Genomic DNA, 27,910 nt, shown 5'->3' with positions numbered 1-27,910 from the left:
TCAACTGAACTGTTGTTTTATTGCTTGGTAGCCATAAATTCAGCACGAAACTTGCACGTGTTGTAAAGTAACTAATAAATTGGTTTAATCTAAAAAGTACTTCTAACATTGTACGCTTCATACTTCGAAGTATCTAGCCACATGTTAAAAAATGATACAAGATTTTCCCTTGTTGTTTCAACAAATACAGCAATTTATAATTATCCCTGAGGACTAATCTACTTCATTAAAACATGACCAGATATTTAAAATCTGCACCAACATTGGAACAAGCTTGAGCAGTTTCATTGGGTTTGGGCAAAAAATAAAGAAAGGTCCTAACCACTGTTCCCACCTCAAAGCCCGACAGTACAAAAAGGTTTTCTGCAAAGTAGGAGCATCCTCGTCCCCCTTCCTATTTCCCCCTCTCCTACTGCTGTCTTGGACGACTAGGACTCCTTTTGTTGGGGTTGGATAAGCCAAGAAAAGATGCCATTCCACTACCTACAGAAGCATGTAATGGCTACATTGGGCTGCCAGTGGACAAATTTAACTGATTGCATAGGTTTATTTAAATCCCAAGCTTCTTTTTTTTCTCCTCAAATTAAGGTGGGAATGTAGAAATTGGGTTTTACTTAATTTGAGATCTAAGATTAAAACATGCCTAAAAGGCAGCCCATGAAAGCTTATCTGTGGGATACATTTAACAACTGTCCACTTTGCTGCGGCTTTCTATTGCTTTCCGCCTTTCATCTTTGCCGACAGTGGTCAGCTTCGGCGCTGGAAGTTAGATACTGGCTCTGGATAGGTAGAGAATGCCACTGATAGCCCAGTTGGTCCCTTTTAGAGTCGTGGCACAGCGATTGTGCTAAAGAGTGGAACATGCATATTTAGTTCCCTGGACAACCGATATACAGGAACTTTATTGATACAAACGTGCCATGCAATACATTTACCTTCAAGGGCCACTGACAACCCCAAAATCGAGAGATTTTCTCTTAACGCTTCAGGAAGGCCCAATATAAAAAAATTATATAGTGAAAACTTTTCTATAGTCCGTTGCAACTCAAGAAGGTAGGGCGAGGGCAAGACTGTCTGGGGAGGAAGAAGCAGACGGAATGCTAAAGAGAGGAGGTTTCCCCTCTCTTCTCCAGCATTCGTCTGCTTCCTCCTTCCCGGCCCGTCTTGCCATCGCCCTACCTTCTTGGAGTTGCAACAGACTATAGCGTACAAAACAGCCCACCATAAACCCGTCTCTCTCACCCCCAAGCTAGGCTTTTTGCTTTTTTTTGCAATGATGTAGATGGCAAAGGCACTTCAAGGTGTTGCAAGTTGCACATCTTTAAAAATTATTGATGACATTAATTGACACTATTGCAAACAAATTAAGCCACTGATTTCAGAATACAAAAACTCTGAGCTTGGGTGTGCTAGCGACCAGGGGCGGATGCAGGAATTTCCTGAGGGGGGGGGGTCAGGTGTTGGTCAGCGTACCATATGTTTAGGAACCCCCTCCCCCCTCCCTCGTTTCACGCCCTAAATTTTACACATGCAGAAACCAAGAGGGAGGTCAGGACATCCGGACCCCCCTCTAAATCCGCCCCTGCTAGTGACGAGCCATCGGCCGTGTCCAGGTTTTTTCCTGCTCTCAATGTGGTGGCACCCAACGGCTGTACCAAGGTATTAAAGGGATACTACAACGAAATTTCGGCGCTCATTGTTTGGTCTATATGTGTTCAAAGGAGCAATATCACATCGAACATACCAATATCTTGTTAAAAAAGTCACGAAAAGGAATTTTAAAACAAATGAAACGATTAGCAAAGAGCACCTGGTGGATGTCGCTAACGCATATTCAGCCGATTTTTGAAGACGACGGGAATATTTCAAATTTCGCTGAAGTATCCCTTTAAGGACAACGAGGAGGTTGGCGACAGCTTGGACGAGCTGTTTTTTTTTTTGCTGCCAAATAAACTCTCGGACTTTGAGGGTGAAATTGTCAAGCGATCACCTAAGCAACTTTGCCCCTCGTGTCACTCATCAAAGTCTGCAACGCTTTGTTTTTCTCTATACCCCTTTAAGAAGCCTTTTTGGCTAAGTAGAATAGAACACTGCTCAAAAATGAAAATCCAAGTGAGAAGTGACATGAGAAAGAACACACGGTTAGTGCACAGCAAAATGGGCACATGGTTTGTCAGCTCACAGGCGCACAAGCCCGCGATTGATGAGACGGACGAACAGCAAGTTGAACAGCACTTGCGGTTTCAGTCGTCCAAAAAGGCGAGGCATGCACCATTTTGCCATCTAGATCATTGACTCAAGTAGAAGTATGAAATCATTTTTTTTTTTTTTTTTTATTTCTCTGCAAGTTTGTCAACCCGAAGCTTACAATCTTTAGGACGACGCTTCAGCATCATTTCTATTAGTTTGCAACCATAAACAAAACATACTGATGTTGGGATTGTAAGTGGCCCTTCACACAGTGGATCTTAAGTCATCACTAGGGGCTAACAGGAAAGGCATTTAGCTCCGTTGCTTTTGGATTAACCTATAATTACTGCTCTTGAAACTTGCCGGAGTATCCACATAAAAGAGGTGTAAATATGCATTGTATACCAACGCCTACTGGCAACAAGGTAAGGGATTTGGCTTTATTGCTACCTCACACAAACAATTGTCTAACAAAGATTATGATGACCGCTTGTTATTGCACAAGTACGATCAACAAACCACTGGAAAAGATCACTACATAAGGTGGCACTTCCACCACCATGACAAGCTTGTCAAAAAACTAGGTTTGGGAGTGACTAGCCTGTGCATGCACTGTGGTGGAATTCAAAAGTTATATTATAGCTTAAAGAATTTAGGTTCTTCCTCTCAGATTCTGCGATCTGGGGTGCATGTCTGCAAACCTGGAGAAAAATGCAAAGGTTTGTAAGCATTTGGCAACATCTTTTGTACAAATAACAGACGATTTAAAAACAATATATCACGGCACAATATATCACGGCATCTTGAACAGATATATCACAGCTGCTGTTGTACAAGGAACCTCGTATAACTCACAAATGTAAACAGCTCTCCCCCTTGGGAAAACAATAACTTGGCTAGAATATATCTCCATAAAACCGATGCTGGCAAGTTCGAAATGTGTTTCGACATGACATGACTGGACTGAAGCACTGAATGTGAGCAAGAGCGTTGTATGGACCTACGGAATAGACGCAGAAGTGTCAGGGTAATGACAGCATTGCAGTACCCCCAGCACTTTTGCACATATTCCACCTACTTGGAGTAGTCAAACCCAAGATGATTCACACGCTGGCTAAGTAGAATGAACCAAGGAATACATAGAAGGGCCCACTAGGCTCCAGGTAATACCAGCGAATCGTCTCGATCCGGGCAGGTGTTGGGCGGCAGCTCCGCGAGTAGCCTCGCCATGGACGCGTCGAAAAAGCGGTAGCTTTCTTCCAGGGCGGGCAGCTGGCTGACCAGCTCCCGCCAGACGTTGGCTGCGGAACTCAGAGCCGCCTCGCAGACTGCGGTTTCCGACAAAACCGCCAGTTCCTCCGACGCCAGAGCGCCCTCAAGCAGAGGCCAGATGCGAGTCACCGGGTTCAAGTCGGAAGCGCTCCGTGGTATCCGGAGAACTCGGTGTCCATGCCCTCCTACGACTGTGTGCAGCCTCGATTCACGAACACAGCCACTGTGTCGCTTGACGAGTTCAAGAAGTTCCCAGCGCGTCGCGTGTCCGTCAGGGGTTAGTGCTCGCTCCGACAGCCAGCGAAGAATCGCTACTTTGGGCGTCACCTCAGAAGGCACTTGCTCCGCAGGGGTGGCGAGCCACGGGATGTCGACGAAGACCAAGGTAGATCTCTCCGAGAGGTCGCGGGAAAGCTGGCTGACCCAGGAGATGAAGGCGTCTTCGACTTCACTCACGCTCGGACGCACCTCCAACTTGAAGACCACGTCCGAAACTGCGTTTGCGGTGCCCGCGAACGCGACGATCTTGGACTTTCCCCCCGGCCTGGGGTCGCGTCGCAGGCGCCTGCCGCGCAGCCAGCAAACGTCGATGTAGACGACTGTGGTTTCTTTCCGGGCGGTTTCGATTTCGTCGAGATAGCGAGCGCGCGCCTCCACTAAGCAACGTTTCTCAATGGGCACCAGCTGATTATTCCAAGGCTGTAAGACGAACCCCGCCGTCTCGAGCATGCACTCGAGATGCTCCAGCGCGATGCCGTGCGGATCTTCGCTCGCAATTCGAACCACGTTAGACCAGTACAGAAGTTCGGGCTGACGAAAGGCACTGCCGAGAATGGCGCGAAGTTGCTGCCCCTCCAAGAGGTCCGCGTTACAACGGCGCGCGAGCAAGTTGGTTCGATTCCGCACCTGTCCTTTGCTCTTTTTTAGAGTACGGTACACCATCTTCTTCTTGACTCCGGTGGCCATTTCCGTTGCCGCGAACGGTAGCTGCGAGACGGGCTCGGCGGCTGACTTGGCGCGTGTACAGCTGGGGCACGTGCATTTCAAGTCTTGCACGAATACGTCGCGCTGATGTTTGAAGTAGTTGTGAACATTGCGCACGATTGCCTCCATGCGTCTGTGCGCAGCACGCTGGGCTACAGTCCTGGTCGCCGATGGCCTCACCTTAGGAACACTTTTGGGTTTCTTCATACTCCCTTTTGAATTCGGCAGCGCCGGGAGACGTGACCGAACGCCACGAGCGGTGTCCATTTTCAAACAATAGAGAGAACTATGATGACCATGGTGGCTAAGAACGGATTTGAATGCCGCTACCGCTATGGCCGCTTCCGCCACAACAACCGCAACCACCGCAACTGGCCACCCGGTGGAGAATGGCCACGCCGCGTACACGTTTCTGTAGCTTTAGCAACATTAACGCAAACGTTATGAATTTTTAAATTACAAATAATGATATTTTTTTGTATAAATTATATCATTTATTTCCAACTTCTGGCGCTGTACCCAAGGAGGCTGAACTCTACGAAATTTCACTTAGTTTCGCTTACTTTATGATGTGGTCGTGCGGCTTAGAATTGCTGGCCTGTTACAACGATGAGCAGCGCTGGCAGCGCTCGAGCGGCTCGCAATGATTGTTGGGGTTCGTCGGGTCCGTTATCTGCAGCGCGTGCGATAGCGAAGTTTGACAGCTAAAGAGGAGACAGGAAAAGGGAAAACACGGCTGAAGCTTCGGAGGAAAGATGAGCATCAACGGCACTCGATCTCGAGCTCGTTCGTGCAGCAGTCTGAAGCCCAAGGCGTTGTTTCCGATGTCTTCTCCCGGAGCAATCAATTGACGTCCTGCTCACTGAGCTGTGCTCGCGCTTTTCCACATTTTTACGTGATCGTACTTGGTTTAGACGAGCTGCCTTCCGTCTTATGAAGACTTCCCGGCACTTGCACCGTTGAAAAGCGAGCCTTATGAATGGCGTTCGTAGACGGGAAATGTCCGTTTTCTTGACAAGCTGCGCGGCTGTGAGCGACACGCGGCGAGCATGAACCGGCCCACGCAGAGCCGCAGGCCCAAGGTGCTTCTGGACCGAGACCTGCAGAACCCGAGGTTCGACGCGGGCACGCTCTTCGAGGTGCTGGGCGACGACCCTTACGATGCGAAGATGAAGGTGCAGTCCCTGGACCCCGGCGACTCGACGGCGATCTTGTGCCGGAGGGACGTCCTCAAGGAACTCACTCCTCTCGAGGCGCTGGTGCTCCTGCCCGTCAAGCCCGTTCGGAACAGGCTCAAGATCTACCGCGACGACGACTGGCTCAAGGAGATACCCGTCATCTGTGAGAACAAGCGCGTCATTGTAAAGGACAAAGTCGAAGGGATCGTCAAGTTCAAGGGAGTGGTGAAAGAGTATGGACCAGGGATCCGATTTATTGTCGAGATACAAGTGAGTTTATTTACTTATTTATTTTTCTATTGTGTAGAAACAACGTTAAACACCCGAACACCGGTCTAGGAAATGCTAAGGTTAAGGCACCGTAGAAAATGCGAGTGTGCTGTCTTGTCTGTATGCTGCTTTTAGGGAAGATGCCCTCGGATATTGACTACTTCAAGCGTACAATGTATTGGTTGCCTTACCAATTGACCATGGAGATAACCATAGACCTGCAGTTTCCCACTGTCAAATGCTAAGATAATCGGGCCGAAAGCGAGGTGCCCTGGTGACTATCTTCGTGGTCTTCTGGACCATGCTATGCCGAGTAAATGTCTATCTGTGTGGATCAGTGGTTCAAAGCATACCCCTTCTTGACTCTTATTGTCACTGACAGGGCAAGACGCGCAGGTGTCTCTTTCGAATGCCCAGCCTCCAGCACGCGGTCGTTGCTTTCCGAATTGTGCTTTGGTTGCACGTGCACGCCCGAAGCTCACGAGACGCCCAAGTATCATCGAAGGTAGGATGGTCGTGCTGGAGACGGGACAAGGACCTGACTGCTGTTTTATTCTTACACCCCATCTTAGCCATTTTTGGCCACATTTATAAAATTAAAACTAAATTCCCGCAAGTTTTCTTTTTCTTTTTTTATTGTGATTAGAATAGTGCAAGCTGTTAAAAAGACAATGCATTTCACCATAAACAAATGCTCCAAACACATTCTAAACATGAATAAATGAGTTTCAAGCTCATCGTACATAACTTTGAGCTGTACCCACCATGGTCCCGCAATCTATGAGTGGCCAGCCTCCGACACCAACCATCTATGGGCTGCCCTTTGCTTCCAGAACTTCCCAGTTTCCCTTCTAAACTTTTTTCTTTTTGGCCTGCTCCCCCAGTGGGAGTCCTAAAAAGGAGGCTTTTGAAACATAGACGAGGCTCTTCCTTTGCATGTTTACACAAAATATTAAATGTTCTAAGAGCCTGCCATCACTGTCCCAGTGTTGTAGCCTGGAAATTCGGCATTGAAGGCAGCATTACTGCCCCATTGGTTTTACCAGAATGCACAAAAGGAGGTCACATAGCTCTATTTTTCTTCTCAGAGCTCAAATGTGAAAGTATGCTTGCATAAATCTTCAGGTTGGATGTGAAGTGAACATGAGGTGACATGCAGATTCTGCAGTTCCAACCATGCACTGTTTATGTTGTAATTTTAGAAAAACCGGCAAAAAAAAAAAAATGGCAGCTTTTAAGTGTTACAGGCAGTGCTTAAAGCCTCCCATAAGTTGAGGGGGGTCCCTGCAAGAAGGGGGGGGGGGGGGGGGGGGGGGGGGGGGTGCGGGGTTCGACGAGATGTATTAGATGCACATAAAACAAACCCCATTGCTGACTCTGCCCACGCTGTACCTGCAACCCTCAAATTGCTAATCTCTAAATGTCACATCCCTGAGAACAAGCTAGTTTATCGCAAGATATGATTTTGATTTCACTAATGCTGGGGCTGTGGAGGGGGGTCTTAGACCATCCGTTAAAATCAGTAAGGGGTCCGAGACCCCCTGAGACCCCCCAGACTTTAAGCCCTGGTTACAGGTGCTTAGCAGTATAATGCATCTTTAGGTTTGTTTAGACAGAGGAAGAAAATGTGTATATTGAAATAATGAGAACCTAGAGAACTTAAAAGGAATAAGTATTGTTCTATGAGTAAATCTTTACAAGTGCTCTTTCAATCACTCTCGAGTGTGTTAGTGCAATGCTTGTTTTTGAAAAGCAACCTTTGTTGGTTTTGTGTATACTTTCCAGGCTGAGCCGTCTTTTTTATTGCTCCAGTTATTGTTAGAAATATTTCTGCATAAGTTTTAAACATTACATTAGAAGGTTTGAGGAACCTTTGATCATGATATGCAACCTCAGTGGCTGCAGCCAGTAAATAATAAACTGCGTTCTCATCGATATTTGATACATATTGTGTTTGTACCTTTCCTTGCAGGATGGAACCAATGACCCCATCAAGAGGAAGCAGTGTGTCTCGATACAAGATCTGCGACTTCTCGATGGTCGAGAGATTTATCATGGTCAGTGCTCTGTGAGCCCGTATCTTTCAGCTCACGATTTTGTCATTTTTAAGTCTGTGAATGAAAATTTCCTAACAAATAAAGTGCCACTTTTGAAAGAAAAAAACAACAACAACAACAACAGTGTTTTAATAAAATCAGAAAGAGCAGCCAACATAAAAAGAAAATAACTGCAAAAAGCGTTAACTACCCCCCCCCCCCCCCCCCCCCCCTCCCCCCTATCCGAAGACCCAAAGAGATTCGAGAATTCATTTTAGCATTTTAGAGGGTGTAGCCTCCTATTGCAGAGCATTCTTTTAGCGGTGGCAATCACTGCATCCAACGACGTTTCATCTACAGATTGTTTCATCAACAGCTCAAATTAGTTTTTTTTTTTTTTTTTTTTTTTTTTTTTTAATAAGCTGCAGGAGTGTGACTCCGCGAAGCGGGTTGTACGGGTCGGTCAGGTGGGTTAACATTTTTGTAATAAGCCGCCGCCGCAGACTGTCGGTCGCCGCGCGCAGGCGAGTGTCGACGAAACGTGTGTCCATGAAAGTTGTCCACGAAACGAGTTTCGACGAAACGATAGGGACCCGTGAAACAGGCCGATGTTGAAGCTGTTTTAGGGGGTCAACTAGCGAGATTATTTCAGGGTCTTCCAGCATACGGTTCTTCGGTCGGCACATCGCACAACAGCATTTTATTTCAACCCCGCGACACGCACATTCCGTACTCGGTCGTTCGCTCGTACTTCGACGCCGCCGCTTTTGACGTCATGGCAGTGGGACAACCTGAGTTCCGCCGTTTCATCCTGGTCCCCGATTGGTCGCATTTTCCCGGGAAGCGGAGAGCGAGGCGCCCTCGTGTTGACATCGCGGGCGCTGCGCACGTGCCGCGCTTTGGCAATGACTGCTTTCGGTTTAGCAATGGACCTTCGCTGGCGCGTCGCTCCACCAAACCCACGGCACGCACCAACCACAGCTACGCTTTGGTTCGAGCCGCGGTCGTTACTTAAGGCGACGTGGTAGAAGCGCGGCTAATGTGCCGAATATGCAAACGCAATGGCTGCGGGCTCGGCCCAGGGACGGGCCACGCGCGTGCGCCATATTGGGGTCACGCTCAGCGAGCCGGCCGTTTTTCGCCGAGGATTCTTCGCGCGCGGAATATTAATAGCGTGAACGCTTTTTACTGGTTAGTGGACGCTGGGACGCGCAGGCCCCTTTGTTGTGGACGCGCGTTTCCCGACCGTCTGCGGGGCGTCCCGAGGAGGAGGAGGTCGGGGCCTCAAATCTGGAGTTCCCAGTTTAGCTGCTCGGGTGGCCGCCTATTTTTAAGCTTTCGCCGAGCCGGCAGAGTGGCCCCTGCGGCAGGCTGGTGGAAGCGCGGAAGCGGCGGGCCCCGGCGGGCGCTTGCACGGTTGACGGGCTGCGTCGACGACAGCCACGCTCCCGTTTGCACGCCGAGCGCGGTGCGGGCGCGTACAATGGGTCGGCACAAAGAGTCGGATGTTGCTGCTACGCGAACGGCTGGTGTCACGGCGTGCGCGATCGGCGCTCGACGGTGACGTTGCCGCCCGCTGGCGACTACGCCGCACCTACGCGGGGGCTCGCCGCCGCTACGCCGGCGTTCCTGCTGCGCGCTTCTTGTCGAGCGTCGCGCGAGCGCCAGGCACGAGAGCGTACCAGTGCTGGCGTGGCCCGACGGCCGCTCGTGTTCTTCGTGTGGGCGCTCGCCTTCCCCCGGGCCCTGGTGACGCACGCTCGGCGGGTCCGCGCGGCCGCGCAGTTGGCAGAGGGGGGGAGGGGCCGGGCCACGCGCGCCTGTTCATGAACTGCATGTGCTCGAAGAAGCGGAGACCCAAAGATGGCGATATTTACCTGCCCCGTGAGTTGCCCCTTTGCTCCTCCTTATGGCCACGTGTGTGGCTACCGTGGGCTGCCCCCTGTGGGCGTTGCGTGTTATCGTGTAGGGGAGGCACCATCCACTGGCTGATACAGCCCCTAGGGCAGAAGCTTGGTCCAAGCCGCAAACTTGGCATCTTCGGAAGCCTTCCCTGGCTGGATCAGTGGGACTAGCAGTCGGCCGGATTTCCATTCACCAAACTGTTCAGGGCATAGACTATTGTCAGCCAGCTCAGATGTTGTCGTATGATATTTGCTCATGGAGCAGTTTTTTCTTCATTCTAGTCCAGAGGTTCTCGAGCTGAAAACCACGATCTGGGCTTTCAGTGTCACATGTGGAGCAGTAATTTCTTCTGGGAACTTTGCACTCAAATCAACTTCAATTTGTTGTTCTGACAGAAAACCTGAGTCGGTCACAAAACGACAACTTCATGCCAAAGCAGGTTAGGTGCTGACATTGTGGCGGTTTGCAGACGACCGAACGGTGTTTAAACAAGCATGTCAAGCAGGGAAGGTTGAACAAGTGCATTCTTTATTCCTTTCTATCTCAATCACTCTTGCACTAAGGCAATAATGCAGGGAGCTTATAATCTCAACAGAAACACACCTGCTTCAAGAGATGCTTGATCGTTTGGCAACTGATTCCACCTGCAAAATGTTTTAACGAGAAAGGCTGATGTTAATGATCATCTTGGTGCTGAATCGAACACCACAGGCACCCAACAAGAATTTACGAGCGAAGTGCACAAACCTATGGTGCCCCCCCCCCCCCCCCCCCCCTCCTCTCTCCTTTAACACCCCTCAGATTGAGGGGATGTTAATTTAAAGGGGTGTTTGGACTATAATGAACTTGGACCCAGGTGTTCAAATTCAGCATAAGTAGAATATCCAGCCTGGAGCTTTTGAGCACAGTATAGACAAACGTCATTTATGTTTCTTTCATTCCAGCTACTGCATTGTAGTCTAATTGTTGTCTATGGCTACAAAAGTGCATTGATTGCTAATTTAGTTTCTGTTGGTAATTTATTCTACTTTCTAAAGGGATGTTGTAGGTGCTATTATTTCTGCTGGTCAATGCCACTTCAGCAGCTCTGCAAAAAATTGTACAGGTTTGGGATTGGCCATGTAGCATGCTGATTTGTAATCTTGGTTGAATGCAGCATTTTGATTTATAACAAGAAACTTGCACTGTAACTTTAAGTGTGAAGAATCAATCATATGTTGGTTGAGAGGGCTTTTAGTGAACATAAATAAATAACTAGATGTGATGGATTATGCCTTTAGCCAGTGTAAAATTGTCTTTTTGCATTCTGATTTATACTAATGAGGCTATTTATACCCCAGATAGCAGTTTGTTCTTATTTATAAGCATCTTTCATAGACATGCCATTTACATAAAAGGTGGAAAGATATGCAAAATTCAATATTTAATTAAAAATATATTTTGACTGTTTACATGACTCTGTCAGTCATTTGAGGCACATTTGCAAAATGTTGGCTGTTATGCATCTTGTTCTTGCTTTGTTCTTGCTTTGTTATTTTCATGTGTTTATTTGTTTTACTTGGGTACACCAAGTGGAAGCCATATATATATCTAAGGGATTGACTGCATATTGCACAAAAAGGCAGACAACCTGGAAAAGTAGAACACAGTGTGCCATTTCTTTTTTCCCCTTGCCTTTCTTCAATGTATTTTCCTATGTTACTCAATTGATAACGTTAGCTAACCCTTCAATAATTTTAACCCAAATGAATCATGGTGCAATTTCCATGGAGGAAATTGCACCACTCTTTATTTGCCAGTTGATTGGAGCATGTACACATTAAAAATATCTCTGGTGTTTGCCATCTTGAATTGACCGGAGTAACCAGAACAATTCTGATGACAATAAATGGAGCCTGTGTTTGAAATTCTAGCTAATGGAATTTCCAGTAATGGTGTAATTTGGATCACCTATATCGTTGCTCCTTTGTTCAAAAAAAGAAATAAACTCGTTAAAATGTAACCTGTTGAGTAACTCCATCAGCAAAAACGTGCAGCTTGCAAAAATATTATACTGCAAAATGCCGGGCAAGCGCCCACTCAAAATTTAGAAATAATTGTGGGAGATGGGCGCTTGTCCGGTCATCAATTTGACATATAAATGTACTGCGCATATTTCCTCATATCTTACAAATTTGGAAATTGGCGCTTAATGTGGAATGGGTGGATGCGCAATATTCTACAATACTTTTTTTATGTTTACATTGCTTGGTTTTTCAAACCATTCGTCTATTGACAGGCGTAAGGAAAAGCAACAAGGCTTGCAGATAGGTAGTGCCTGGGTACCCTGTTGTGACAAACCTATTCTGTGACTTCCTTCTTTTGCATCCTCCCCTCATTCAATCAACTTGGAATTCATTCTGGTGACGACTTTTTGCATTCTTTTGAGTCACAAGAACAATTGCAGGTAGACAGGTTTTGGGAGCCACCTACCAGCATCTGTAAAGATAAGCTTTTTTTTTTTTTGCCCCTTTTTGTTTTACAATAAACACACGACTCAGAATAAAAATTATTGCATGAACTATGATAAGTTCTATAATTCTTGATCCATCCATGTATTGACGTTTTTAACCCATCTTTTATTGCATTAATAATCTCTAGAACTTGCTCTGCTTCTTTGCTATGCATATATTGTGCATCATTAAAAATATGAAAGCTGTTCACAAGCGCAAAAAATAAACAAATGAATGAATGAATGAAGATTGGAAGTCATGTCGGGTGAAACCGTTGTTAATGAAATCCTTTAAATCAACTTCAAAGCGTTCCTCTGCAAGGATATTTGTTTGTAGAAAAATTAATTTGCAGGTGAAAGTATTCTTGCATATTATGTCCAAGTGATATTGTTACATATGGTGCTAATTTTTATTGCGCTCGTATAAAGTAGTGATAAAGATTAATTTTTACCACTTTGGTAGTTGTACCAGATAACACATCTCACCGCACTCATAGTTTTGATGGAAGTCTTGTTGGCAAGAGAAGAAGAGGAAACACAGGCCTTCGCTCATTCCTGCCGTGTCCTGCTCTGTACAAGGGGTACACAGAAGATTTGCGAATTCTTTATTTATGTGCTGTCCATACTCTGTCCGTTATGTGTAATTCTTTCGTATAATTTGATCCACTTTGTTGCCATTTAGAGAGAATGGTATCATTTGATTCACAATTTAAACGGTATATAATAGTTATAGATGACAGGTAGTTAAAGACTAAAGGGGCTGAGTGGGGGCTGTGTGGAACACCACCTGGGGCGGCATGCAGCTTGTGAGCTTAGCTTGTTCAGCTCTAAAGTATACTAAAACACAGTTTTTTTTTTAGAATTATATTGGCATACGAAAGTGAACCATGTTTTCTCCACATGATTAGACTGTATTCGCTGATCATGGATAGTCTTGATGTGCGCGTCTACTGTTCTTGGGTGCAGGGCCCAACTCTGTGGCTCCCCGGTTGCCTTCCAAGAAGAAGGTTCTGCCAGGCGTGACTCGCTCGGATCCGCCGCAGCATGAGCGCCTGGGCTTGTGCGAGCTGGCCCTGGAGGTGCCCCTCAGGGTCAATGACCGCGTGGTCTGGGTGAGCGACCACGGCCCCGAGTATGGCACTGTCCGCTGGCTGGGCCACCTTCACGACACCAGCCAGGACCTCATGGTCGGAGTCGAGTTTGTGAGTGGCTCCCGCTTTGACGGCGCTCACTGGTTGCACGTGGACAGACGTGCCCTGGTCCCCTAGGCAGATGCCCACACACCCATGAATGACACGAGTTGCTGTCTCAAGCTATGCTATGTAACCTGAGGGTCAGCTAACATAGTCAAGTGTGCATTGTCTAGAGCTGGTCCCCTCTCACCGAGTGACCAAGCCAACATGATCTATTGTTTCTGTAATTTAAATAAATATTTTGTGCATTACTAATGCTGTCATAAATTTGATGCTAGACTACATTTAGAAGGTGGCAAAAAGGTTCACCAGATGGAGATTTAAAATGAAAAATGTTAATTGGAATTTACCTACTTGGAATATTTTAAGCTCTCCATTGCGATCGCTGTCAGTTATACAGAGTGAACTGGTTGGCTCCTCCTAGAGCTACTGCACCTGGAGATGGTTCATAGAAATCAATTGGGGTTGTCATAGTCTGCCAGTCCCCATTAAAACTGAACTTTTCTGCAAGTTCAGTCACTTGCACTTTGCTTTGCATTCTCCAAATGCAGCTTTGGGTGTGCGTTGCATGAGGCTAAATTGCTTGTGGCGAGGAGGAGCCAGTTACGTGTGGTGATTGGCGGCTTTGATTTGACAGGACAACCGGGTGGGCACGGGGACGGGCAAATACCGCGATCGGCAGCTGTTTGAGGCCCAGCTGGGACATGCCTCTCTCATCCCCCTTCTGGGTCTTCTCAAAGCAGACGATTACCTCGGGGAGCAGACGAGCTGGGGTGCTCCCTTTCCAGGACAAGGTGCGTCCTGGTTTTCTCCTTCTGGCTTCCGTTGTTTCATCTATCTTGGAGGGCTGGCATTTGTCTTTTGATTGCTGTTTGTGCCTTTGCTGTTGCGGAGAAAGAAATTTGCATATTTTTATATTTGGCTTTTACTGTTGCTTGTTTCATTGAAGAACGACGCCCATTTTAAAGATGCCGCCTGCCGCAGATGTGATTGTTTAAATTACTGAGAAAGCTTTGTTCATGTTATGGATCCTCATGGATGCATCCTTTCTTTCTAGTGGATTATGGTAATTCAAGCTTTTACTTGAGTCGACACGAGGGAAGGCCAAGGGTGGCTCTCCCTCCCAATCATTTGCAAGGTAAGGTCATTGCTTAGTGTTTCTGCATGGGCAGGAAAACGTGCCTAGTCGGTTAGATATGTAGATATTGATTGATAGTCTTGCAGGTTTCTTGGCTGCAAACAGCCAAGAAGCCTGCGTGGAAGTACACTTTGCCTTACACAGAAATTACAACAGTGTCGATACCAAAGGCAGTCAAAGAATACATGTCACGATGGAGCTCTGTGTGTAAAATTCTGTACTAACATCAAATTGTATGTTTGTTGCATTTTATCTCTGCCTTTTATTTTGTAATTAGGCTTTTTATTTGTGCATTTGGGCTAATATTGTTTTTGGGGCTGAGCTGAATAAAGGAAGGGTTGTCTTCAGCATAAACAGAAGGACAACTCAATTAGAGGTGCTGAGCATGGTAGAGATTAGTCGTTCCCATAGCAAAGCATTGTTACAAATTATTAAATCTTTTGTTACACCTATTATAATTTAGGTGGCAGGCATAGGAGTGGATATAAATTGGAAGAATTTCTTCGACCAATCTGTCTTTAACCACATGGATCAATAAAATTGCAGCCAGGTCTATAAGGACTGCCTAAAAATGATCCTGAAGACTTGGTTTTGCAACATTTTCACAAGTTCCTCACATTGTTAAATCATTTTAATAGTATGATGAATGGTGCATCTTTCTTTCTTTTAATGTAAATTGTTTTGTTTTTTTGCAAGCTTTTTCTGAAAAAGCCTTCGGTTTTCCTTAGCTGCTTTTGGAAGACCACAGGAATAGAAAGCATTTCTCTGCCGATCTCCCTCTTGGTTTTTTCCCCTCTCGCCCTTGTGTTGGCACTCGTCCCAGCTTGGGTACGCCACAACAAATTTAGAGTGTCTCTCTCTGTGGAGCTCCCTCCCGTCACCCTCCAGTGCATCCCGGTTGCTCCCTCGCCAGTGCTGACTGTGCTCCAGTTTGAGACAGGTATCCAGGCGGGTGTGGGCTGTTTGGAAACAGGAAAGGTCAAGCGCAAGGCGTGCGTGCCACTTCTGCGACGTGCTTGTTTCTCGTGCGCGTATGGGCTGCAAGTTCTCTTAAATGGTTCTCCGCAAAGTTTGACTGGTGCCTGGAAGTGACTATCGCCGAGTTTGTGCGAGCGAGAAATCGAGAGGCTCTAAAGATGTTCTGGCTGAGGCAGAATGTGTTGCCACTCTTCGAAGACAGTCCACCGCGGGAGGGCAGCCCGGGTGCCGAATCATTTTGCTCCGCACTTTCCGAGGGAGCAGAGTCCTTCTACTCGGCACTCTCAGATCAGAGGAGCACCCACAGTGTTTACTATGACGCAGAAGCTTCGGAACTGGAATCGTCAGATTCAGACTCTAGGTATGCAGATGCGGATGAAGAGTTTGCTCCGGAACAGGTTGTGGTGGTGCCCGACGACTCTGACACTACTGCTAGTGCCAGCGGAGTTGCCGACGACGACTTTGAAAGCTTCAGTTATGGAAAGATTTTTGAGGATGTCTATGGATCGGTCATACATCGGCCACCTCCTGTCAAGTCTCAAAGGAAAGGTGATGCTAGAGAAAAAGACTTTGGTAATGAGCCTGCTGAAAATCTGCCACAACGACGCTCATTTCCACGTGGTGCATATAGAGCTCCGGCAACCGCGTGGATGTCAAGTGAACTACCTGGACAACTTGGCTTCCTTCGGACCGAGCAGCCATCTCCTTCTTTTGAACAGGAGGCGACTGAAAGAGGGAACACTGAAGTACTGTTGATGTCTCTGTTGGAAGAAGTGGCAGACGAATTTGCCGAGTTTATCATAGATGAGGCCCTTCTCGAAGCACCCAAGAAATATGGCAACAGGTTATGGTGGAATGAGGCTAATGACTCAGAATGTGAAACTATAATTAAGGACGACAACACTGGAGTCAAGCTTCTTGGCAGTCGAAGGTGCCTAGAAGAAAGCCAAAATGGGCATTGGGAGACCTTCGAGCATGGTTCCTTTGTGGGCGAAGAAGACCTTGAGAAAATGTCAGTGGAAGAGCGGGACATCCTGGATGAATTTGACAAGCACTTTGAGCCCTGCCTTGACTCTGAGGAAGAGCCAGACAGCCATGCCTTCGATGACGTGTCTGAGGAAGAGCTTGAATCTTGGGGGGAGTCTGAGAGAGAAGAGAAGGGACTATTGAACAAGAATGCTCTTCTGGGGAAGTTCAAGAGGTTCCCACAATCTGGTGAAAAGAAGGGAGCGCTCAACCGTGGGCACTCGCTGTCGGATGGGTCGAGAGACGGCAGCACTCCCAAGTGCTTTCCATTGCCTCCCGTCCCAGCCACAAGCTCAGCCGGTGAGTTGACAGGCAATGAGTGGCGACGACACAGTGCTGACATAGTGGACGAAACCTCTCGGAGCGGCAAATGCATGCTAAATGGGAGGGCTGTAGCTCTGGATCATGAGCTTAGTGCTTCTTCGTCAGTCCTTTCTTTGAAGAGTTTGACTCATGGAGAGAGTGTCCCAAATGGTACAGCAGTGCCACCTTCTATTAATGGCAACGAAAGTAGAGCTTTTTACGCTGTTAGACCAGCTATGCAGGCTAGGCGTGAGCCGTTAAAAACAATTCAGCCCACACCTGCGCGACCTACACGTAAGCACTCTTACAGAAAACAATGCACTGGTCCAGGCTTAATGCTCGCTCCCTGCCCACAGACTTCGACGTGCGAGTCTCTAGTGCATCCCTCCGAGCATGATCACTTAAACAGTAATCTGGTTTGTGAGCAAGAACCTCATTATATTGGCTTAGAAACAGCTCCAGCCCAATTTGACCGTATTGCAAGTGACCATTGTGTAATGGACAAACCCAAAGAGGCGATAGAAGCCCCAAGACGTCGTAGAAAGGTGCATGGTCGTACAACTTCCGAAAACACAGACTCTGCCTCGGACGCCCTTTGTTGGGGCATTAAAACTCGGGAAACAGTTGTTTCTCCTTTTGGTGATGCAGCAAGTAGAGAGTTACTGAGGGAAAAGCAAGAAGTTATAGTGGATGATGGAGAACAGCGACATTCAATACAAGACCTGCAACCTGTTCCCACCAAACGTCACTCTCGAAGTAAGAAGTGGACAAATGGGCATGACACTACAGTTTGTCATGCAGACTTGTCAATATCAAGCACGAAGGAGTCTAATCTAGAGCGACCCATTCCACCCAGACGGCACTCTCGGAGAAATATATGGGAGAACATGGAGGCTTTAGCAAGTCCCTGCCAAGGTTGGTCAGCCCCGGATGAAAAGTGGTCAGAAGCACCGGACAATGCTCGAATAGTACACCTTCCGTTCTCTTTGTCAGAACTTACAGGGAGTCTGTTTGATGACAACGTCCCCCTCGATGTTGTGTCTCTTAAGGTTGTTGACAACTGCGATTTTTTAAAGGACTCTGACGACATGTCACCACCTTACGTGATGAAACTCGACCCGGGAAAGGACTTGTCTGCTTTCCTCGTTGACCCCGATTGTTCCGAATGGAATCGCTCTGATGATATCGACTGTGCAACGCCAGAGGATGTTTCGAGGCATGCATTGGAAGTTGATGCAGGCCTCAGCTGCGCTTCAGCTGATTGCGAATCGCTGTCTAGTGCTGAGCAGTGGGACTCGGAAACTTGGATTGGCTCACCTTTGGAGGGAGGTTTCCAGCAGCAGCAGCAGCAGCAAGAGCTGAAGGATTTGTTTGAAGCGACCCCCCCACTCTCTCACACGGGATCTTTTCAAGGAGCAGTAACTTGTGCCACTGATGAGGGACGCCCAAGCTTGACTGTGCAGCCAGCAGACAACACGAACTTATCGGGGGAGGCCTTATCAGGGGATGTCGCCCGTGGCAGCGGGGAGATTCCTCCTCTCCACTCGACTTCCTGCCCCCCTTATCATGACAGTCTCCCCGCAAATGGTGGAAGTGTTGCCCAGACGAACTCGGATTGCTTTGACGTATTTTCTGAGACTAGCAATACGTGTGCAAGAGCCTTTTCATCCGTTGCTGCTCTTCAACGAGACGTTAAGGATATGGCTCCGGAGCGGATTGATGGACAGGCTTATCTAGAAACGATAGAACTCGCAAGTCACGCCGATTTGAAGAGATACTTCTTAGAGGCATATGACGGAAGACCTGCCGAGGGGAAAAAATCCAATGGTAAGCATAGTGCCAAGCTGTTATAGATACCCTGATCCATACTTGGTGTACTGCGGCTCCACCCGAAGCCGCTGACGCGAGCGTGTGACTCGATCTTCCGGCGCAAGAGACGTGAAAGGAAGGCGTGGACTGCGTCGATGGACTATCGTTAGCCGTGCAAGCCAAAAGTGCGAGCTAGTTGCTTTGGATCAAGCCTCGGCGGCTGCACGAGCGCTCGTGCAGCGAGTGCTGCAGTCAAGGCCAGCCGCTCACGCTTGCACAGCCTTCGCAGTTCATCCATGCGCGCAAATAGCGCGAGCGGGTAACTTCGACTTGTGCCTCGTGCAGCCGAGGCGCAATCGAATGCAAGGAGCTCGCACTTGTGTCCGGATCCGCCATCACTGTGAAGGGATTTCACGGCTTCCAACAGATGGCAGACTTTCGAAAGACTTTACAAATCAGAGCGTGCTGGTAAAGTTGCGGGGATAAAGGAAAGCAACTTGAACGCCGGAAGGATGGGGCGTTCATGTTGCATTCCTTTATCCCCTTCTATTACCAATTGGGTCGTAGTCCATTTGAGAGTGATAAAGAACTAATCCTGTCCATTCCGCTGTGCACAACTATGCGCATATCGGTTCCTGAATGTATGCAAATATATATTTTTCTGAGCTATCTTTTAGCAGCTTGATTTGTTCTAATAATACTTCCTTTTTAATTGGACGTTTGTGTTTCAATGTTTGCTTGATGGCAATTATTTAGGAAAAACCTTGGATTAAGTGCTGAACGTCATGCGAGCAAAAGCAAACACAGATGTGTAGAACCGTCATTTGTAAAGCGTGTTTCACATGCAGCGGTTTTGGCCCTAGAGCGGCGCGATTTCTGCCGTCGCGGCGCTCTGGCCAGCACCAGCGGTTGAGCGGCACGAGCGCCGCGACGGCAGAAATCGCTCCGCTCTAGGGCCAAAATCGCTGCATGTGAAACACGCTTTTGGCAGTGCGTGTTGGAAATTCGAAGTTGACGAGGCACCAAAACATTTTAACGAGCTAAAAAAAAAACAAAAAAAAAACTAGCATTGCATTTTTTTTTTTTTGTAATTTGCAAACAAGGTCCTCTAGCCTTCGGCGTGTTGACGTGGGCACGCCACGATACGCATGCTCTGGAAATCACGAACGTATCGTCAGCGTACTTTAAAACAGCCAACGTGACCTCTGCATAAATCTGCAATGCTCATTAAAAAAAAAAAAAAAAAAAAAAAAAAAATTACGATTAACCGCGGGCCCGTGCACCTGTGGTTGTACGGGTGCAAGGCTGCCATGCTTGGCTGGCGGCGCATTCACACCGGCGATGCGATCTAGTCGCGCATCGCGGGCAAAAAGCGACGCGATTTGAGCAGTCGCTTGCTGACCCGACTTTTTTTTTTTTTTTTTTTTTTTTTTTGCGATGCGATCTCGTATCTTGTCGCGGAGCGGCTGAGCCAATCAACGGCGTTCGGACCGAGAGTTTTCGAGAAACGACATACACTATTGGCTCTCTCCTCCCCCCCCCCCCTCCCCCCTCCCCCCTCCCTTAATTTCTATCGCAACGCTTCTCTCTCTGTCGCCAACGAAGGCGTTGGACTCGCCATCGCGCACGCCCGTGTGACCATCAAATCTTTTTGCGATGCCATCTAGTCGCATCGCGTGACTGCTTACATCGCCTGTGTGAATGTGCCTGTTAACTCATCGCAAAAGCGACCATCGCGGAAAAAAAGCGACGCGATTTCAGCAGTCGCTAGCTGACCCGACTTTTTGCGATGCGATCTAGTCGCGGAGCGGCTGAGCTAATCAGCGGCGTCGGAGCGAATTTCCGAGGAGCGACTCGCACATCGCACATGCCAGTAGTCGCATCACGCGACTGCATTACATTAATGACGAAAGTAATCCCTGGAGAAGGGGAACAAGAGGGACAAAGGACAAACATAAATCTCCAAACACAGCTAGGTGACTGGTGAGCGACCGAAAAAATCCGCCTGGTCCGGGTATCGAACCCGGGACCTCTCCATTACAAGTGGAGCGCTCTACCAACTGGGCTAACCAGGGGTTAGACGTCAGTAGAGCAAACGGGTTTTATCAGCTGCCACCAGTTGAACACCAACAAGGGTGAAGCTTGCAATTTAAGGTTATAATTATAATGCAATTAAATGCAAAGGTGCAAGCGAGCTGGACAAGAATGACGAAAGTAATCCCTGGAGAAGGGGAACAAGAGGGACAAAGGACAAACATAAATCTCCAAACACAGCTAGGTGACTGGTGAGCGACGCTCCACTTGTAATGGAGAGGTCCCGGGTTCGATACCTGGACCAGGCGGATTTTTTCGGTCGCTCACCAGTCACCTAGCTGTGTTTGGAGATTTATGTTCGTCCTTTGTCCCTCTTGTTCCCCTTCTCCAGGGATTACTTTCGTCATTCTTGTCCAGCTCGCTTGCACCTTTGCATTTAATTGCATTATAAATGCATTACATTGCCGGTTTCCTGTTTGTTTGTTTTTTATTCTTTTTTTTTAAAGGTTGGGGGTGGGGCTAGTTTTGAATGCCGGTTACCTACTCAGTGTTTTCCGAACCAGGCTAAACAGTAACCGCCCCCTCCCCCCCCCCCCCCCCCCCCTCCCAAAAAAAAAAAAAAAAGAAAATGGCTTTAATAGCGCTGATTTCCACGAATAATCGAAATTAAACTCTGAATGTTTCATTCGTGCTTGCAAAGTATTGGTGTTATTATTTTTTGAATATATTGAACATCTCTCAAAGCAAAAGTGAGAAGGAAAAGAAAGTCGAGCCATTGGACATTTTAGTTACTAAGAAATTAGTGAATACTATTATTTTTACTTCGTGAGTGAGCAAAAGTTTTTTTTAAATAGTTTCACACTAAAAATGCACAGCTATACTTCCCTACGAGACCAATGTTTGTGGATTTTTTTAGAAATGTGTTTGATCTAATGATTCATGGTAATAAAACCCGAGCCTCAGGAACACAGAAGGGGACGAACACAATGAGACATTGTGTTGTGTTCGTCCCCTTCTGTGTTCCTGGGTTTTATTACCATGAATCATCACCAGCTCGCTTGTTTTTTAAGTATTGCAGTTGGATCTAATGTTTGGAAATGCAGTTTGGATCTTCTGTATTGCAGTGTTGGGAAGTACTTAAAGTGCATTGTACTTGAAGCAGTACCGTAAAATACAGAGCATGCACCCCCTCGTGTAAGCGCCTCCTCCCTTTTTATGAAAATTTTATATTTTTGTGGCCGCCATCTTGAATGTTATTCCCGAGCCGAGTAAGGGCCTTCTCCCTTTTGATTAGATAATCTCTAAATTTGGAGGGGGCGCTTGCTCACTATTTTACAGTACTTTAATTTAAGAAGGCTTAGATATCTTGTACTTTACTTGAAGTACTTTTTCTAAGTTTGTACTTGTACTTTACCTGAAGTATTTTTTCTGCTACTTTGTGAGGAAAGTACAACTACCAATTTCAAATTACATTCTTCAAATTTGATCATGTTATATTTGTATCACAAAATGGTGCTTTGTCAACTGAAGCGATTCTGGGAGTGATATTCTACTCACCAGAAACGCAAGCAGACGACGCATCACTTATATGGTCATTTCTTTGAGTGAACTAATGGTGGCTATAAGACCTATACAAATGAGTGCCTTATAAATTGATTGTATTAAAATAGTTTGTCAGCGGGAGTAAACCAACTACTCTGTGGCCTTTATTGAATATTCGCCGTCATTTTTGAAAATCCCCGATTAACGATTACGGAATGAAAGGGCGTTATGGGGGGGGGGGGGGGAAGATTGTATGAAAGACTTTACTTTGAAAGCACATTGTATTTATAATACTTTACGCCCGGTGTCCATTAGTATGTTGTATTTATAGTACATTGCACCCGGTGTACTTAGTACTTTACTTGAAGTACATAACCTCTCATTTACTTTGTACTTTACTTCAAGTACCTTTTAGATGTACTTTAACCAACACTGCTGAATTTGGTTACCTACACAAACAGAAAAGTAAAAACTAGTCTGCCTCGGTCTCTCATTAATTGTGCAAATTATTCAGTGAGACCTAGTTTGAGGGTAAATGAGAAGTCTAAACTGGAGTCACCAAACTTACTCTGTAATGTACAGGTGGGGTGAAGTATAAAAATTGTATAGCAAACGAGCCCGGCGCCTACGCTCACGGCGCTCTTCATCAGCTAACACGTGGCATATAAACTTGATAGCAGTTCCTGGAATGAAGATACTGGTGCCAGTCGGGTTTGAAGCCTGGCAGTTTTCCAGAACCTTCCATACTCACTGGAATCAGCCAATCAGTGTTGATCACGTGACCTCTTCACCAGCCAATCAGCGTCGAGCTTCACAATCAATTTTTTGGGCTTTACTAAATCTGGCGATTCCCCCCCCCCCCCCCCCCCCCCCCCTTAGCGATGCAAAGAGTGTTTCATGTTAAAATACTTCACGACCTGTTCAGCTGCTTTCTTGCTACACTCTTGGCATTTTAGGGGTCGACCACTATACTCCATTTCACTTTAAGTGTTTGCGTAGCAGCAGCTATAAGAGCAAGCTCTGGACTTTGTGTCCCTGCCAAGTATGTGCGCTCGTGCAGTGCAAGCACTATTCAGGACCACATGCTCACGCTTGTAGCATTGGCTGCGTCCAGACTTGAGTTCTAGGCGAAGTATACATACATTCATATATTATATTCGTCAAAGATGTGGCAGAAAAGAATGTCATTTCCATGTAAAGCCGATGATGTACAGCAAGTTCTCAAAAAACGAGAACAGTGTTTTTTGGCGCGGCTAAATGAACAATACATCCCAGAAAGCTTAAACTGCTTGAGAATGTGACGCTAGTGGTTGGGATAGAACGCGAATATGTGAGAACATGACATTACCTGGATAAAAAGGTAATTGAGAAAACAGTTTTCTGTTTTCTCAATTACCTAATATTACCTAAGCCTAATATTGTCAAAACAGAACTCGACATTGTGTACGCTTGTGGGATTTATGTCAGTAGAAAACACTTGTCGGCAAGAAAAAGAATATTGTTTTCTTTCTTGCTGACAATTTTTTTTTTCACTGAAATGGATATTTCTTTTTTTATTATCTTTTTGACACCTGTGATGATTTCCTCAGCATTGCAGTGTTGCTGACGTGAGAAGGAATATTGTTTCTTTTATTGTCCTCCACCCTTAGATGAGAGCAAACAGTTTGTTCCCATGTCTTCTACACTGAACAGTGAGGGAGCTGTTGGCATTTATTAGAGCAGAGTCCTTTGGTCAAATGTTGATATTCTGGTGGGCAATATTCATTTTGTCAAGATTAGGTGTACTAATATGCATCTACCTCAGTAAGACCAAATGATCTAATTATAGCTATTTATGATGGACGCAACTCCAGGCCGCACAATCGTTGGAACATATAAATGTGGAAGTAAAGGGCAGTTCATCTAAACACAACTACATAGACTGTGTACTTTGTTTTGTTGTGTGAGCCTTTCATGTCACCCCAAAAGCAGAAGTGGCGCAATTAGCGTCAGTATTAATATTCAAATTGTAGTCCTGACGTACACGTATATGTGTACATAAAAATAAAGTAAAAGCAACGAAAACGGGAGGTCTTAGTTTGAGGTGTCCATCAGAAATACAATTCTAGAACCTAAAGAAACGGAAGCTGAAACATACACCAAGAAAAATGCTTAGTCCGTTCTAGTTTTATGCCTTTTTTGACTGCTGATCTTTTTCTCTGACTGATTATTTCGGGCCTCTTTTAAGCTCTGCTTGTGCCATAAAGTATAGCTTCTTATTTATTTTATTTCTCTTCGGAACAATATCTTGTTCAAAGCAAAATTATCTTTTATTTGTCTCACTTGATGTTAGTGTTGGATTTCATCAGTTTATAGAGATGTACAACACGGTTGACTCGGATGCTTAAATTTTTTTCGTATGGCTAAGGGCTCGCTGTAAAAACTGTTAATGTGGTGTGCAGCTTAAAACATGCCTTGTAAAGTTTCCTGCTAGGCACTAGCCTGCATGATAAAAACGTGAGTGCATGCCGATCGCACAGTTGGGCTTATTGTATAACATAGACGATTGCGCTAGTTGGTTCAATCTTAAGAATGAACCATCTAGCGCAATCCTTATGTAATGCTCTCACCCCTTATGTAATGCTCTCACGAGGGCCTTTAAGGGTATATGAATAAAATAAATAAAAAAATACAAATGGTGCAATGACATGGACAGAGTAAAAGAAAGCTGACGGACAACAGTGCTACTGCTGCCAGTCTTTTACACTCTGTGCATTGTTGCACTGTTTGCTTTTAGGGCTTAATGTGTTGCACCCTGTACAGTTGTATCAAATGTAAGCTTCCAGCTTTTTAAAATGATTCCTTTATCATAAAATAATTTTAAAGGACCCCTGAAAATAAAAAAAATGTTTTTTCTTAAACAGTCTGGGTGGGACACGCATGTCAAAAAATGAATTTTATGCAAAAAGAAATTTTTTTAGAGCAATATTGATGGCGAGAGATTTATTTTAAATTCTGCGCGCGAAGTTTGTGACGTCACGGGTCATTCCAGAATGACCATCTCAGTCGTGAAGGCGAAGCCGATCGACTTCTCTTCCATGTGCCCAAAATACCGAGAGAGAAAACAAATGGAAAGGAGGTGACTGCCGACTAAATCGTGTCTGGCGCCGTCAATATTGCACTAAAAATTTTTTTTTTGTGCGTAAAATTAATTTTTTGTGACGCGTGTCCCAACCAGACTGTTAAAAATTTTTTTTTTTTTTTTTCTGGGACTTTTTAACGTCTCAAATATTCGTCGTGGTACAACATTTAGAGATCTGCTTCGAATCTCTTTCTTACCCAATTGGAAGATGTTGTGTATGTTTTCCCCTTCTTTTTTTCTCAATCCTTCCCATAGTCATTGATGGGAAAGTACTAGATATAATTAAGTTTAATCCATCGTTCATGTCTGGGATCCGATTGCAGTGGTATATATAGCTGTGTTTGAGACGTTCTCCTTCTCTTCCTTCTCGTCGTCTGTCAATACCTCAGTCTCGGGTTTTGCACTTAAATGTTTGTATTGCTTGTCGTCGTCTGTCAATACCTCAGTCTCGGGTTTTGCACTAAAATGTTTGTATTGTAGGTCACACAAAAGTTTGTTCAGTTGTGATGACAACGGAAGCTTTTTACCTTCTTGCCTTTCAAATCTTTTTACAGTTCGATGTCCCCAGTTATGTGGCCCAACTGACCCTTTTGAACGTGAACGTGAGTTTCTGGGTAAATTTATGCTTTGTGAGGATTGCATTAACATTGTTCTTTTTGTTTCCTGCTTCTGAGCTTGGCAGACAGGGCTGCTTAGGCAAATTCAGTTAAATCGTTCAACTTTCAAATATTAATGTGTATTAACAAAAATAAGTCCAAGAGGAGCACTTCAGTACTGATATAAACACTTTAATGTTGTAGTGCTTTGTGTGATATTGCAAGCAAAGTTTTAAATTTGACTGTGCTTGCCTTGTAAGGAGATGTGTTTCTGATGTCTGTCTGTTGAGCTAACATTGCACTATAGACATAAATATGTGCTTCCTTCAAGACTACTTATTGACCCAATCATCTAACTATACTCCGTTCAGCCGTAAGCTGAGACTGCGCTTGAAGTTGCGTCCTCATTGAGCCGGTTACACGTTTCTCTTTTGCCATCTGATCACGCTCTCGCCCATACCAACGCGCAAATTCAGATCAGTTGATGAAAGGGAGGCGGCCGATTGGTCCGGTGGGCACGTAGCTCCCACCGCAGTCTTAGCTTAGGACTGAACGGAGTATAACCACGGTAGCGTGGGATATTGTAAAACCCTCAGTTGGTAGCTATGAGCTCTGTTACTTGCATAAAGCCGTGATTATCACCCTGAAAAACTTAGTACCAATGACTAACACTCAGTCTTGCACCTTCCTTTTAGAACTAACCTCTAGCAATGCCTTTAATCACGTCAACCCACTTTACGAAAAGTGCAAAGGTAACTGCAGAGTTAACTGCATGCTGCATTCAGGTCTGCATGGAAGGCATGCTTGCTCGCTCTCAGTTTGACAGTTTTTTGTTTGTTTTTTTGTCACACTGGCGCAGTAAATTAAAGACTCGTCCAGCAGCAGGCAATGTTCCCAAGAGCCTTTTTGGTGTTATCGCTAGCAGGTGGCACTGCTCATTATTATCTTTTCTTTCTTATTGGAAGTTCTACGCTCATCTGTTTGTTCTACCATATTTACTCGAAAATAGCTTGACCTTTTATGAACAAAGCCAACATGCATACTCCCCACCATGCATATGAAGAGATTATTCATTGCTATTTACGAAAGGAGACGAGCAAAGGGTGCTGCACTGGAAATGTTGGGGCTCCAAAATGTGATCTGCTCTGAAATTTTGAGCATGCAAACATCATGCTCAGTGCCCTGGTGCAGGTTCCATTTTTTTAATCCAAGCGTGACCTTTGCCTCGTCATTCGCTGGAAGTTTTAATTATCCGTCGCTACACACTCAGTGGTAAAGTTGATGTGGGCTCTGTTCGTAAAAAGGTCAGCCAGTTTGTAAGTAAATATGTTTGAGTAGGCTAAGTCTGTATCAAGTTGAGCATACATTTTTTTAATATTGTGGTATCTTGATGTACAGTGGCTGGAAAACTATTAAACTGGACATAGTGTTGTATGGCTTCATCAGCCAAAAGCCAAATGGCATTACTAATACTATAAGCATTGTAAGTTCTATTTAACCCCTTAACAGTTTTGGACGAGCCTAGCTTGTCCGCCTAGAGCCGTCCCCAAACCGTTTAGGATGAGTGTAGCTCGTCCGCGCACCCTACCTTGCCCCTTGGCTGTTTTGGACGACCCTGGCTCGTTCAGAGCTTAGTTTGCGGAGTTGCTGAGAAATGAACCGCACATGCAATAAAAAGAAAAAAATAATTAAAATCAAAAATTAAAAAAAAAAAAAATGTTAAGGGGTTTTATACTATGTGTAAGCATTGTTGGTGTGTTGCATTCTATGGAAGTAGTTTTCATAGGTGCTTGCTTTGTGTTGGTCTTTATGGAATTCTCATAATGAAGATTAATTGTAAGTGC

The 27,910-nt window shown here is 45.7% G+C and overlaps 2 protein-coding genes and 1 non-coding gene across 8 annotated transcripts in view; 1 reads left to right on the top strand and 2 right to left on the bottom strand.

Annotated features, from left to right (window-relative positions):
* Positions 1 to 827: 827 nt before the first annotated feature.
* Positions 828 to 5,069, bottom strand: LOC8051671. The gene has a single exon (XM_002435459.5). It carries the CDS (start codon positions 4,711 to 4,713, stop codon positions 3,343 to 3,345), a length of 1,371 nt encoding a protein of 456 aa, XP_002435504.3. The 5' UTR covers positions 4,714 to 5,069; the 3' UTR covers positions 828 to 3,342.
* On the bottom strand, positions 828 to 18,370 carry LOC115313526. Of its 2 annotated transcripts, XR_005798671.2 has the most exons (5): positions 18,282 to 18,370; positions 14,271 to 14,397; positions 10,439 to 10,479; positions 9,808 to 10,032; positions 828 to 2,891 (listed from the first exon to the last, which is right to left on the bottom strand). It is a non-coding gene; the product is annotated as an uncharacterized LOC115313526 (transcript). The 2 variants fall into 2 exon arrangements; XR_003917351.4 differs by lacking the exons at positions 828 to 2,891; positions 9,808 to 10,032; positions 10,439 to 10,479 and adding an exon at positions 12,915 to 13,590.
* Positions 5,090 to 27,910, top strand: part of LOC115313525 — a 34,742-nt gene continuing 11,921 nt past the window's right edge. The window contains exons 1-6 of one of the 5 annotated variants that reach the window (XM_029972514.4): positions 5,090 to 5,894; positions 7,867 to 7,951; positions 13,293 to 13,528; positions 14,157 to 14,313; positions 14,577 to 14,657; positions 26,025 to 26,072. In XM_029972514.4, the coding sequence (XP_029828374.2) occupies positions 5,496 to 5,894; positions 7,867 to 7,951; positions 13,293 to 13,528; positions 14,157 to 14,313; positions 14,577 to 14,657; positions 26,025 to 26,072 (1,006 nt within the window). In that variant the 5' untranslated portion in view covers positions 5,090 to 5,495. Of the gene's footprint in view, positions 5,895 to 7,866; positions 7,952 to 9,110; positions 9,815 to 13,292; positions 13,529 to 14,156; positions 14,314 to 14,576; positions 14,658 to 15,509; positions 18,792 to 26,024; positions 26,085 to 27,910 lie in introns of those variants that run through there. The other 4 variants (XM_029972513.4, XM_029972516.3, XM_040216803.2 and 1 more) reach the window with 4 other exon arrangements.

Source organism: Ixodes scapularis, unplaced genomic scaffold, assembly GCF_016920785.2.
Source record: "Ixodes scapularis isolate PalLabHiFi unplaced genomic scaffold, ASM1692078v2 PGA_scaffold9__187_contigs__length_104089568, whole genome shotgun sequence".
NCBI lineage: Eukaryota > Metazoa > Arthropoda > Arachnida > Ixodida > Ixodidae > Ixodes > Ixodes scapularis.
Note: the sequence above shows the minus strand (reverse complement) of the source record. Positions and strands in the feature narration are given on the sequence as shown.